This window comes from Lathyrus oleraceus, chromosome 3 (genome assembly GCF_024323335.1).
Source record: "Lathyrus oleraceus cultivar Zhongwan6 chromosome 3, CAAS_Psat_ZW6_1.0, whole genome shotgun sequence".
Classification (NCBI taxonomy): Eukaryota; Viridiplantae; Streptophyta; class Magnoliopsida; order Fabales; family Fabaceae; genus Lathyrus; species Lathyrus oleraceus.
Genome location: NC_066581.1, coordinates 272,410,994 through 272,424,511, shown reverse-complemented (window position 1 = coordinate 272,424,511; position 13,518 = coordinate 272,410,994). Strand labels below are relative to the sequence as shown.

At 38.0% G+C, this 13,518-nt stretch overlaps 1 protein-coding gene across 1 annotated transcript; it reads left to right on the top strand.

Moving 5' to 3' along the window:
• The first annotated feature begins 11,845 nt into the window (after positions 1-11,845).
• Positions 11,846-12,781, top strand: LOC127130800 (uncharacterized). Its single transcript, XM_051059765.1, has one exon. The coding sequence runs from the start codon at positions 11,846-11,848 to the stop codon at positions 12,779-12,781; it is 936 nt and encodes a 311-aa protein (XP_050915722.1).
• Positions 12,782-13,518: the final 737 nt, after the last annotated feature.

The following is a 13,518-nucleotide window of genomic DNA, read 5'->3' as shown; positions in this document are numbered from 1 at the left end:
GTGTTCGTATCCCTGCAGGTAGCGCGGTTCCTTCGTCAAGGACTGCCTTTTTGCCCTTGAGCATCCCAAACCCTAACCCTTCATTGATTTTCCTTCTCCTAAGAACACGTTAACTCCTTCTACTACACGCGAGTAAGTTTCCAAAGGTCGAGCATCCGGTAGATTGCGTAGTAACGTCGTTCGTCCAAAACCCAATCCATAACCCCGTAGTTAGCCGAACTACGGCTTGCTCTGATTCTCATTCCAGATGAGATACGTAGGCATAAGACGCAATGTCTTAGCGAGCACACATCCCCCCAACCCATAGGTCAGCCGAGCTACGAAGACTCTGATTCTCATATTCATATGAGATACGTATGCAGTGGATGCGACATCCGCGCGAGTCATTTTCATTTAACCATTTTTTTTGGTAAACAGCACAAGATAAACTCACACCCTTTAGACAAGAACTACAAAAGTGGATCCCGTAGAGTACTACGGATGCGTAGGGGTGCTAATACCTTCCCTTCGCATAACCGACTCCCGAACCCAAGATTTGGTTGCGAGACCCTGTCTTGTCCTTTCCTTTTTAAGGTTTACTTTGAGCGTTTCCTTTCCCTCCTTTGGGATGAATAACGCACGATGGCAACTCTTCTGTCATTTTCTTTCGCCGGTTGTTTTTTTGCGCACTGTATTTTTCAGGTTGCGACACTCGCCACCCTTGAGTATGTCTTCCGTAGATGTACCTGCACCATGAACAACACTACCCTTTCTGACGTTTCTCGGATAGGATTCATCAAAAGTGACATGTACAGACTCTTCCACAGCAAGTAATCATTTGTTATATATTCTATATGCTTTACTCGATTGAGAGTATCCGAGGAAGATACCTTCGTCGGCCTTGGAATCGAATTTGCCCAAGTTTTCCTTTCCATTATTTAATACAAAACATTTGCAACCGAAAACATGTAAGTGAGAAACATTTGGCTTTCGCCCTTTTAAAAGCTCATACGGTGTTTTATTTAGAATGGGGCGAATGAGCACCCTGTTCAAAACATAACACGCCGTACTAATGGCGTCGGCCCAAAAATATTTCGGTAAACCACTTTCATTAATCATTGTTCTTCCCAAAAAAATTCTTCCAAAATTCGATTTTTACGCTCCACAACCCCATTTTGTTGAGGAGTACGTGGAGCGGAGAAGTTATGATCGATACCATGGTTACCGCAATATTCTTCAAATAAATGGTTTTCGAACTCACCCCCATGGTCGCTTCTAATTGAAACAATGTTTGTATTTAATTTATTTTGGGAAAGCTTAGCAAACCTTTCAAAGGCGGCGAACGTATCGCTCTTGCTTACTAAAAAGATAGTCCAACAAAATCTAGAAAAGTCGTCCACTATTACAAAACCGTAATAATTTCCTCTTAGACTTTTAATCCTAGATGGCCCAAATAAGTCCATATGAAGAAGTTCGAGAGGTCTCGTTGTTGAAACGATATTTTTGGGTTTAAATGAGATCCTCGTTTGCTTCCCTTTTTGACAAGCATCACAAAGGTGATCCTTGGTGAACTTTATTTTGGGGAGACCTAAGACTAGATCTTTTGAGACTACTTTATTTAGTAAGTCAAAATTAACATGTGCTAAACGCCTATGCCATAACCATGAATCTTCACTCATTGTTACAAGGCATTTGTCACTTGTTAATGATACTTCATTCAAGTCTAACATATAGACATTATTCACTCGCAGGCCATTAAACATACTCTTCTTATCATCATTATGTACAATTTTGCAACAACCTTTTGAAAAAGATACATTGTATCCTTTGTCACATAATTGACTGATGCTAAGTAGATTGTGTTTAAGACCTTCGACAAGCAATACATCAGAAATAGTAGTGGAAGAAGGGTTACCTACACTACCTTTACCTAGTATTGCTCCACGGTTGTTGTCACCATAGGTTACATACTCTTTCTTCTTAGCCACGAAGTCAATGAAGAGTGATATGTCTCCTGACATGTGCCTTGAGCATCCACTGTCGAGAACCCATCTTCTTTCGGTGGTCTCGATGCATTGTACCTATGGAAATGCAATTAACACGAGAAGGTACCCAATGGCTTATTGGATCCTGAATGGTGAGTAACGAAATGGTTGCATTTAGGCAGCCATTGATAAATGCCTTTAGGAACTAAGAATCTCCTAAACCTGCATTTAGCAATGGAGTGGCCTTTCTTGCAACAATAAAGACAAGAGAAATTAACATTTTGATTACCTTTGCTATCTTCATCCTTTATAACATATTTATATTTTTGATATGGATTAACCATACTTTTTCGAAAGTTTGATTTATCGATTGCAAAGGTAATCTTGGGCTCAAGAGCCTTGTTAAGTTTGGTCTTTAGGTTTCTTACTTCACCTTGCCAAATATAACAAGTATCACACCCAAAGTTAATCATCCTATTTATAAGGTCCTCACAACTTACTTTTGTGCTTTCTACTATAGAAGCTTTGAGTGCCTCAAGTTTCCTTTCAGATTCTCGAATTTTTTGTTCCAAATGGGTAAAAATTTGGTTATTTGAGGCAAGCCTTTTAAATGCCTCTTTAGCTTCACGGTGTAAAGTATCAAAAGCAGCTTGTAATTCATGATGAGACATACTAGAGGATTTTTCATATTTAGCATGTCGTACCTGTTTCTTTTTGTTCTTTTGATTAGCAGATAGGCATAGGTTTGCGGCTTCATCTTCATCACTAGAACTTTCATCATCGGAGGAGTCATTATCGCTTTCCCAAGCTATGTATGCTCTCCTTGGCTTTGATGATCTCTTTTCACTCACCTTTGCTTTGTCTTTCTTTTCTTTCTTTTCGTGTTGTTCTAGGCTCAAGAGTACTTGTTCGTGCTCTTGTAGTTTGCCAAATAATGTTGTCAAGTCTAATATGGTAAGATCATTTGCTTCTTTGATGGCGGTCACTTTCGGCTGCCATTCCCTGTTAAGACATCTCAAGATCTTATTAGTAGCAACATCATTGGAAACTGGCATACCCAGTGAATGTAATCGATTGATAAGATGAGTAAATCTCTTTTGCATGTCAGCAATGGTTTCCCCTTGCTCCATGAAAAAGAGATCAAACTCTTGTGTTAGTGTGTTGATTCTTGCCAACTTAACATCGTTCGTCCCCTCATGGGCGATTTGTAGTGAATCCCACATGGCCTTAGCAGTAGGACAATGGGATACACGATAATATTCATCTACACCTAATGAGGAGATTAGGATATTTTTGGCTTTCCAATCATAATTGTATTTCTTTTCATCATCATCGGTCCATTGTGCTTCGGGCTTAGGCACTAATTCATTATTCTCATTGGTCATGGTTATTTCAATTGGACCATTGAGAATAACGTTCCATATTTTTCTATCTATGGAAGTTATGTGCACCCGCATACAGTCTTTCCAATAACTATAATTTTCACCATTGAAAACGGGAGCTCTATTATAAGCCCCTTTAGGTTCGTTAGCCATTTTCTATCAAAGTTATATTTTGAAGCACGGAGTGAACCGGAGCTTCTGATACCACTTGTTAGACTATGGCACGGATCTAGAAGAGGGGGTTGAATAGATCCCAATTAAAATTTGAGTCGGCGCTACCAATTAAAAATTGGTTTTGAAAATTTGTTTAAAGTGCGGAAGCGGCCGAGGAAAATATAGTCTAAAACGAACCGTTATTGGAAAACCGGATATGTGTCTAGCCTATGGATTAGTGACAATATGGAATAAGAATCACTACACTAGTCACACGATCAATGATTTGTTTCACTTAATAGGATTCCTAGTTCCAATGATTCAAAGAACAAACCAAACTAGATACACAACTAATCTAATTTTGGTTTAGGCAAATTATCAAACACTTGGTGTGCAAAAACACTCCAAGTGATATTTATGTTGAGTAAGAGATTTCAATTAGTCTAGTACAATATTTTATTGTACTTTGAATTCAAAAACAGAGTTTTAACTTCTTACTCAATTAATATCAAGGTTTGATAAAAGTGCTTATACAAAAATCACTTAATTTTTAAGCTAAAAACAACTATGCTGAAAAATAGAGAAGACAAAGATTTGATGAGGCAGTTCCCCCGTCGTCCTCGCTTCGGGGTACGTCTGCCCTCAATTCCAAAACTAGAATTGAGATGATTTAATAGATATCACCTGTTGAATTTAACCGTTTATACAAGGATTGCAAAGCAAATATACAACAGAACTCTCAAGACGTTGAATGTTGCTTCCACTCCTTGTTCCTTGATTCAAGGTGAATCAAGTCCTTCGATTGTTGTTGATAGACCTCCGATTCCAGCCCCTTTGTTAAATAACCCTCAGTTCTTCAAACCCTCGGCCCGGCTGATCTCAACTACAACAAATCGAACCCGAAATCTTCCCTTCAATATCACTGAATCCGCTACTAGATTGACGAAGACTTCCTCTTCTCAATCACATTCGCTCAGCTGAAAATTGATGAAGAATTCGTCCAAAAACCCCCAAACGCAAACCAGTCTTGGAGGACAAAACCCTAACGGTTTTATTCAAGAAAAAACCTGTCACAAGCTTCAACCCGAACCGGATTCCCCAATCTCGGCTTCGAACCTTATCACCTTTAACCAATCACAAAGCACTTCAAAAATGGTTGTGTGTAGTTGATGTGTTGTGAGATGTTGAAGATGAAGATGATGAATCTTGGACACCTATTTCACTTTTTCTTGTTTCTTTGAACACTTGAATCAATTTGACAAATGTTAGTTGATACAAGTAACTAAACTTCTATATATAGTAACCAACCAACCCACTTAACAGCTTTTCAAACAGAGTGGAAAATACTCAAAATCTGAATTTGCGCACGAGCGATCGACCATAGCAGGTCTATGCGTCGATGCATGGCCTGCAGTTTTGGACAGACTGAAGAATACATCAGTATGCGTCGACCATAGGTCGGCGTGCGCTGACCCGTGGGAAAGTGAAAGCTTCATGCGCCGACCCTGTGGTCGACTCAAGTCTCTATGCGCTGACCCGTGACCAACTGCACTATGTTATGCGTCGACCTGTGGTCGACTCAAGCCTCCATGCGCTGACCCGTGACCAACTGCACTATGTTATGCGTTGACCCGTGGTTCATACGCTGACCCTTGCGGTCGACTCAAACCCTGCAAATCTGCAAAAATTCATATTTTTGTGGTTTTCATGCATTTTGTCATGACCACATTTTATCCACATATGTTGTATGAAATATAGCAGTTTAGATGAGCATAGAAAAGGATATGATAGGTGATATGTTGCATTTGTTTTGTAGAGGTGGAATCGACAATGCCGATTCATCCATGGTGGTCATTTGTCATCATCGAAACCTATGATCGTATGTTGTATGACAATTTTCCCTTACAATAACATTTACTACCAAACACATGGAAGTATTTGACAGTAGGTCTTCTTCCCTTTCAGACTTCATATAAAGTGGTTAGGGTCCCTTTCTTCAAGGTTACTCTGTTGTGAACATAGCAGGCCGTGTTCATAGCTTCAGCCTAGAAGTGGTAAGGCAACTTCTTAGCATGAATCATAGCTCTAGCAGATTCTTGGAGAGTTCTATTTTTCCTTTCTACCACACCATTTTGCTGAGGGGTAATGGGAGAGGAGAACTCATGACCAATTCCTTCAGATGAACAGAATTCAGCAAATTTACTGTTCTCAAATTCTTTCCCATGATCACTTCTGATTCTGATAACCTGACTCTCTCTTTCTCTTTGAAGTCTTAGGCAAAGATCTTTGAACACCTCAAACACATCATATTTTTCCCTTATAAATTTTACCCAGGTATATCTGGAGAAGTCGTCCACCATAACATAAGCATACCTTTTCCCACCAAGACTTTCCACCTGCATAGGTCCCATCAAGTCCATGTGGAGAAGTTCCAGCACTCTAGATGTGGTGTCATGTTTGATCTACTAATGTGACATCTTTGTCTTCTTTCCAATCTGACACACACCACAAACTCTTCCTTCATCAATCTTTAATTTTGGGATTCCTCTGACAACTTCAACAGATATAATCCTCTTCATTCCTTTAAGATGCAGATGACCCAGTTTTTGATGCCATAGTTTCACTTCTTCTTCTTTAGCTAGAGTACACATTGATGAATAACTAGTTTTTTGAGAATTCCATATATAGCAGTTGTCCTTAGACTTGACTCCTTTCATGATCACCTCATTTTTTCCAATAGTAATCAAGCATTCAGTTTTTGTGAAGTTCACATTTAGACCTTGGTCACATAGTTTACTAATGCTGATCAGGTTTGCAGTCAATCCTTTAACAAGCAGTACATTATCAAGGTTAGGGACTCCAAGACAGTTTGGCTTTCCAATCCCCTTGATTTCACCCTTTGCTCCATCACCAAAAGTCACATAGCTGGTGGCATGAGGTTGAAGGTCAATTCGCGGGTTTTTGCTTCCAGTCATGTGTTTGGAGCATCCACTGTCAAAATACTAGTCTTCTTTAGCTGAAACTCTGAAGGAAGTGTGAGCTATCAAGTTAGTAGCACCAGCCCTAGGAACCTACTGTTTTCTGTTAACAGGGATGTGGTGTTTGGGTCTAGGTTGATGATGAGTAGGACTAGGATAGCCATACAACTTAAAGCAGAATGGTTTTATGTGGCCAAATTTCCCACAGTAATGACATCTCCACCTTTGGTGTTTTCCTTTATGTTGTCTTTCCTTGTGATGTTGAGACAATTGACATGACATCTTTGGTTTGCTACTAGTGGGACTACACTCAGGAGAGGATTCATTGAACCCAAGGCCAGTCTTGTATCCTTCCATCTTTCCAGTCTAGAGGATTTTGTCTAAGGTGTCAGATCCACTGTTTAGCATTCTGACATACTTTGTCATCTCATCCAGTTTGAAGTTCAGGAACACGGCTTTGATCTTCAACTTAGAAATGGTTTCTAAGTGTTCTGTCTTCTCATCCTCTAGTTGGGTTATCAATTTCTTCTGATTCTCCACTTGTTGACACACTTCTTCACTTCTGTAACACAACTTCCTGTAGGTAGCAGCTAATTCATCAAAGGTTACTTCATCATCACTTGAGTCTTCATCAGAACCCCATCTTCTAGTCAAGGCAGTCACAAGATTGGCAGACTCTCCTTCTGTTTCACTTTCATCATACCAAGTAGAAGCAAGACTCTTCTTCTGTTTCACTTTCATCATACCAAGTAGAAGCAAGACTCTTCTTCTATTTCTTGAGGTAGGTCCCACATTCAGCTCTAATGTGTCCATACCCTTCACATTCATGGCACTGAATTCCTTTGCCCTGTTTGGATTTTTCTTCAGATTTTGTTCTTCTTCTAGCATCATTGGACCTACTGATGTCAAATGAGTTGTTCTTGACATTAGACTTTGACCTTACATCCATCCTCTTCAGGAGTTTGTTGAATTGTCTCCCAAGTAATGCTATATCATTTGCTAGATCTTCATCAGTATCCTGACTACTGTCTTCCTCTTTCTCTTTAGTGTTTGACATAAAGGCTATGATTTTGACTTTATTTTCAAATCCATCACTCATTCCCAACTCGAATGTTTGGAGGGATCCAATTAGCTCATCCACTCTCATATTGCAAATATCTTGAGATTCTTCTATGGCTGTCACTTTCATGGCAAATCTCTTGGGAAGTGACCTGAGAATTTTCCTCACAAGCTTTTCATCTGACATCTTCTTACCCAGGGCTCCTGAGGCATTAGCAATTTCAAGGATATTCATATGGAAGTCATGAATACTTTCATCTTCTTTCATCCTCAAATACTCAAACTTAGTAGTAAGCAGCTGCAATCTAGACATCTTCACTCTAGAAGTACCTTCATGAGTGGTTTTGAGAATATTCCAAGCATCTTTAGCCACCTCACAGTTGTTCACCAGTCTGAAGATGTTCTTATCAACCCCATTGAATATAGCATTCAATGCTTTAGAGTTTCCAAGAGCTAGTTCATCCTCCTCCTTGGTCCATTCTTCCTTAGCCTTTTTATCAGTTAAAACTTCCCATTCCTTAGTAATGAAGGGATGTTCCCAACCTGTTAGAACAGTCTTCCAAGCCTTATTATCCAAATATTTCAAGAAGGCTACCATTCGAGGTTTCCAGTAGTCATAGTTAGATCCATCCAGAATTGGTGGTGTGTGTACAGATCCTCCGTCTCTATCCATAGTACCAGAAAGTAACGTCCCAAGATCTCACCCAAAACCAGAGCAGGATGTCTGCTCTGATACCAATTGAAATTCTGGTATCAGATATGAGATGTCGAAGGTAATGTCACGACACTACTAACTGAACAACAACTAAAATATAAACAGGATAAAAGACAAAGAAACAATAGAATAAGTGACACAAGCAATTGTTAACCCAGTTCAGTGCAAACTCACCTACGTCTGGGGGCTACCAAGCCAGGAAGAAAATCCACTAAACAGAATTAGTTCAAAGACTCTCAGTAAGCAACTTCAGGTTACATTCTTTTCACCTAATCTTTACCCGTGTGACTTCTATCTAAGAACTCTTAGATATGAGACCCTACTCACTCCCCCTCAATCAACGCAGTGATATAAAAACAAATATTACAAAGAAAGAAGACACTCTTCAAGAACACATACTTGATCTTGCTTAAAAGCTTCAACCAAGTAAACACACACTCATGCTTCAAAGCTTAAAGTAGACAAATTACAACACAAAAGTCAGTCCAATTCAATCGTCAATAAGATGAATGAATGGCTCACAATACACAAGCTCACATAAGACTAAAACCCTGAAACTCTCTCACTATTTCGTTCGTTTCTTGTGTGTTAAAACCAGGTTTTACATGGCCTTTAAATAGAAGCTTTTGAATGGGCCTGGGCATCATAAAACCCTAAATCTATCTTCCTTGTGTATCTTCTTATTAACGATAACTAATCATCCCTTATTGGAAAATAGATCATTTTGATTTTAAATCAAATTACTCCTTGAATAGTGCATTCAATCTCCACATAATCACACACAGATTTTCATGAAAAGCGCAATCTTAAGATACATAACATTCAGACTGAATGTTCTGTATACACATGTCTTAACATCGGGTCTGACATCTTAGCTAAATCCTGCACAACCATATTTAAACATCCTGCAGGAAACTGATATCATATGTCAAGACAACACGCATGACAACTTGTGATAACTCTAAGTTTTACCAAAATTGATGCCGACACATAGAACCAACACATTATGATACGTGAAGCCAAGAGAGTTCAAATCAGAGGAAATTTCAACCAGACTTCCTCGTACAGGGAAGTTATTTCCTTCATGCTGATTGAAGTGTTTTATGTGTTAAAATCATTTTAAATCTTAAACTCAGGGGGGATTGCAAACCTAACTTTGAAGTTTTAAGTCGAGAAATAATTTCAATAGTATAAAACTCAGAGGAGCTTATAAACCTCACTCTGATTCTTTTATATGATCAAATCAAGGAAAAGTTGTTCATCAAAATATATGGTTTTGTCATCATCAAAAAGGGGGAGATTGTAAGAACAAGATTTGGTTTTGCATTTAGCCTTATGTTTTAATGATAATAATACATAGACTCTTAGAGAAAAAATTTATACCCCTAATGGTTTTGTTTAGTATGAAGATACTAGATACAAGTTTTAACTCTAAAGAAGTGGCGTGTGAAGTCATTAGATTCTGAATCTAATGCATTATGACTATAAGATGTGTGTTCTACAAGATAATCAAGCTCTTGAATACTCTACTCAATGCTTATGAACACCGTTTATCCAAAGCTTTATGACTCTGTAGCTTCTGACGCTGTCAAACTCTGAAGTCTTGCGCTCAAACAACTATAATGAACTGTGTCACCAGACTCTGAAGTCTTGCGCTCAAACAACTCTAGTGAACTGTGTCACCAGACTCTGAAGACCAGGTTCTGATGAATTGGATCAAGACTCTGAAGATCATGTTTCTGAAGATTCTCTCAACCAGACTCTTATTCTTATTTTTATGCATGCTTTATCACCTCTTTATCAGAAGCCTCTGAATATTGAAGATAAGATCAAAAAGGTTTTACGTGAGAAAATAGTACACACTTACAAGATCAAATACTCCTTCCAGTACACTGATTTTGTGGACTAAGTATTATTCTATTGTACCATTGTGTTTCCTTTTTTCAAATACCGTTATGTAAGGATATAACTACATTTATGTATTCCACTTCTACCCTCCAACAGATCTCTTCGTTGCCTATATAAAGGCGTCTTAGAAGAATGGAATAATAACGAAGTGCTAAGAATATCATTACGTGACTATTGCATACTGTGAATATCTTTGAGAGAAAAGAAACATACACACAAGAAACTTTTGTTCATACTCTTCATAGAATATATTTTGTATGAAATAGTTTGTAATTCATTTGTGTATTCTGCTTTCTCATAAGCATTTTGTAAACACACTTTGTATCTCAATCTTTGTGATTATATTTTCTTGAGTGATTAGGGTTTAGTCAGAATTACTCAAGAAGACATTGACAGTTGGTCTTTGTGTTGTAATCAAATTTAGTTTAGTGGATTAAGTCCTTGTTATAAGGCGAAATCACCTTAGCGGGTGGACTGTAGTTAGCTTGGTTAACGGTGAATCAGAATAAAAAAAAAATTGCGTTCATTATTTTTTTCCTTAGTTTTTTGTTTGTCTCTTTGGGTTGCAAAAATATTTGTTCTTGAAACTCAATTCAACCCACCATTTCTTATGTTTCTTTTACCTTCAAGGTCCGTATAGATCGGTCTGACATATTATTATCCCTACATGTCACTCCTATATCATATGACAGGGAATAAGATAAGCTCACTCATGTGTCTGCCACATGACATCGCCCCTCCTTATTTAGGTATTCGTCGTGTTGCTTAAGAGTTAGAGAGTAAATGGACAGAAGTCGTTAGTCTTTGTTGAGTTTAAATTTATGATATTATGGTCCATAGTCACCTGAACACAGGATTTGAAAGAGCGGAGAAATAATTAAGCAAAAGACATATTTGCTCACAATCTTTCAAAAACAATATCTATAAAAACAAAGTGATTAAATAATGCACTTTCTATAATCATTAATTCATTCAATAATCAATATATTTAAAATTTGTATAGACTAAATACTAGTACATCATTAATTGAATAAAAAAAAATCAAATTTAACTATAGTGGCGGGAGGATAGATATATGATAAGTCAATGCATCAAACTTCCAAATACATATATAATTTCAAATAACTTAACTCATTAGCATGACAAATATTTGTTAATCTCTTTGTTGCACTTTTTATCGACACATAGATGTGATTTGGTGTTTTGTTTTGGTAAAACTTCCTTTTATCAAATCCTAAACCGCTTATGAACCAATGTGTATTTTCCTTAAGTAAAAAACGGGTTAACGTACCTCTAGCATAATACAGACGGAAGTTAATTACCTAAAATGAAATGACAAAAATCACGCTGCGCTTTGTATGATTCATTGTGTTCCAAATCCAATGCAATCCAATCTTCCATGTACCTTTCCTTCCTTGTCTAGTTTCCAAACCTGTTTGTTTTTCCATCCCTTTTCCAGAACCCAACTTAACTTTGACCTCATCCCCTCTCTCTCTCCTCATTTTCTCACTCCAAATTTATTAAAGATTCCACCATTACATTACTATTAGTACCAACCAACACTCACTGCCAACAAACTCTCTCTCTCTTAGAAAATATAGTAACAAGACAAAGCAACCCATCAGATCTCTTCTCTCATGCTGCTACTCAACAAACACACGAAACGGCGTCGTATGTAACAATCAAATGAGGTGTAAGAAACATTTCACAGACTTCACCAGCACCGTCGGCGTCTGCTCCACTTGTCTAAGGGAACGCCTCGTACTCTTAATTGCAGCCCAAGCCCAAGCCCAAACCCAAGCCCAGTTAACCAGAGTCACCTCACGCGCTTCCGATGAATCTTCTAGAAACTCCGAAACCAATCCTCCACCACCGCTAATATTTCCGCGCTCCGTTTCGCCTTATGTCTCTCGCCGGAAATCGGATTACACGCCAGCATGGAACGGTCATGACCGCCGTGAGAGGCTGTTTTACAGCACTCCACAGCTTGGTCCGACCTTTTATGGAGGTTGCACTGTGAATTCCAACACTAGGTCGTTGAAGAAGCGTTTGAGCAAGTTTTGGATTTTCTCGAATCTGTTTAAATCCAGATCGGAGAAATTCCAATCTGATCCATCGTGTGAGCCTTCCTCATCAGCATCGCCGTCGTGGTTCTCTTCGATTTTACCTCCTCGTCGGAAGAATAAGAACCGGACTGCGATGACGACGGAGGAATTTCCCGTTGGAGCAAGGAGGCGATACCGTCAGACGGATCGTGGAATGTCACCAGTGAGAACAGAGGAATTCACTGATGAATGCGATCAGTGTCCATCTGGTAGTGGTTACTCTTCGGAGTCTTCTCCGTGGTGGAAGAAAACGCCATCGGCAAATGTTCCTTCGTCACGGCGTTCACGCCTTGGGCATGGGAAGAGCGCGTCAGGTTCGGGTATTTTTTGCATGAGTCCTCTGGTTCGGGCCAGTCCGAATCGGAGGTGGAACAACAAGGGATTACCGCCGGAGATGGCTGCGGCTGCGGATGTTAGGACTACGGCGGCGAAGCCACACCTCTCCGCAGCGGCGTCGTTTTGTGCGAATCGTTCCAGAAAACTTGCAGATTTTGGAAGAGTCAGCCATAACCGTTGATTTCGTTGACTTTTCTTCGTGACCACGGTGATTTGATTTTCATTTGATTTTATTTTTTATTTTTATTGCGGCAGTTGTGCACATTTTCTTCTTAGAAATACAATATGGAGATTTTTAATTATTTTTTCGTGATTTTTAATTCTATTATTTGTATAGAGTGTTAATTAATTACATGAAAAAACACAAGTGTACGTTTTCTTTTGTATTTTTATTTTTACAATATATAGTTCACATAGTAACGTGATTTTGCAGTTGCATGTTTAATCTGAATTAAAATTCTACATTTTTTTTACATTTCTCGGTTGACTTGCTTTAAGGTAATTTTATACAAAAAATTTAAAACCATACTTAATTTAAATTGGACTTGAAATAAAATTACTCAATTAAAATTACTTTATGAAGTTATTTCATATAAATAATTCAATTAAAATTAGTTTATGATATTAAATTAGTTAATTGAAGTTACATGTTGCTAGCATTTGCCCTTTTTATTTTTAATTTGTGTATGTTTCGTAGAAGTTACAATAATACTGGATGCAGTAAATCGGAAGTTACTACAAGTATCTACTATAATATATATAGGTAAATTTTGATTTTTGGTGTAGTTTATTTTTGTTTCAATTATATTTTTTTTAATTTTTGTTTTAAATTTTAATTTTTCTTTTACTAATTATTATATGATTGTTTGTATATCTATTTCATTCTATTATTTTTATTACTTTATAAATAATTCAAAT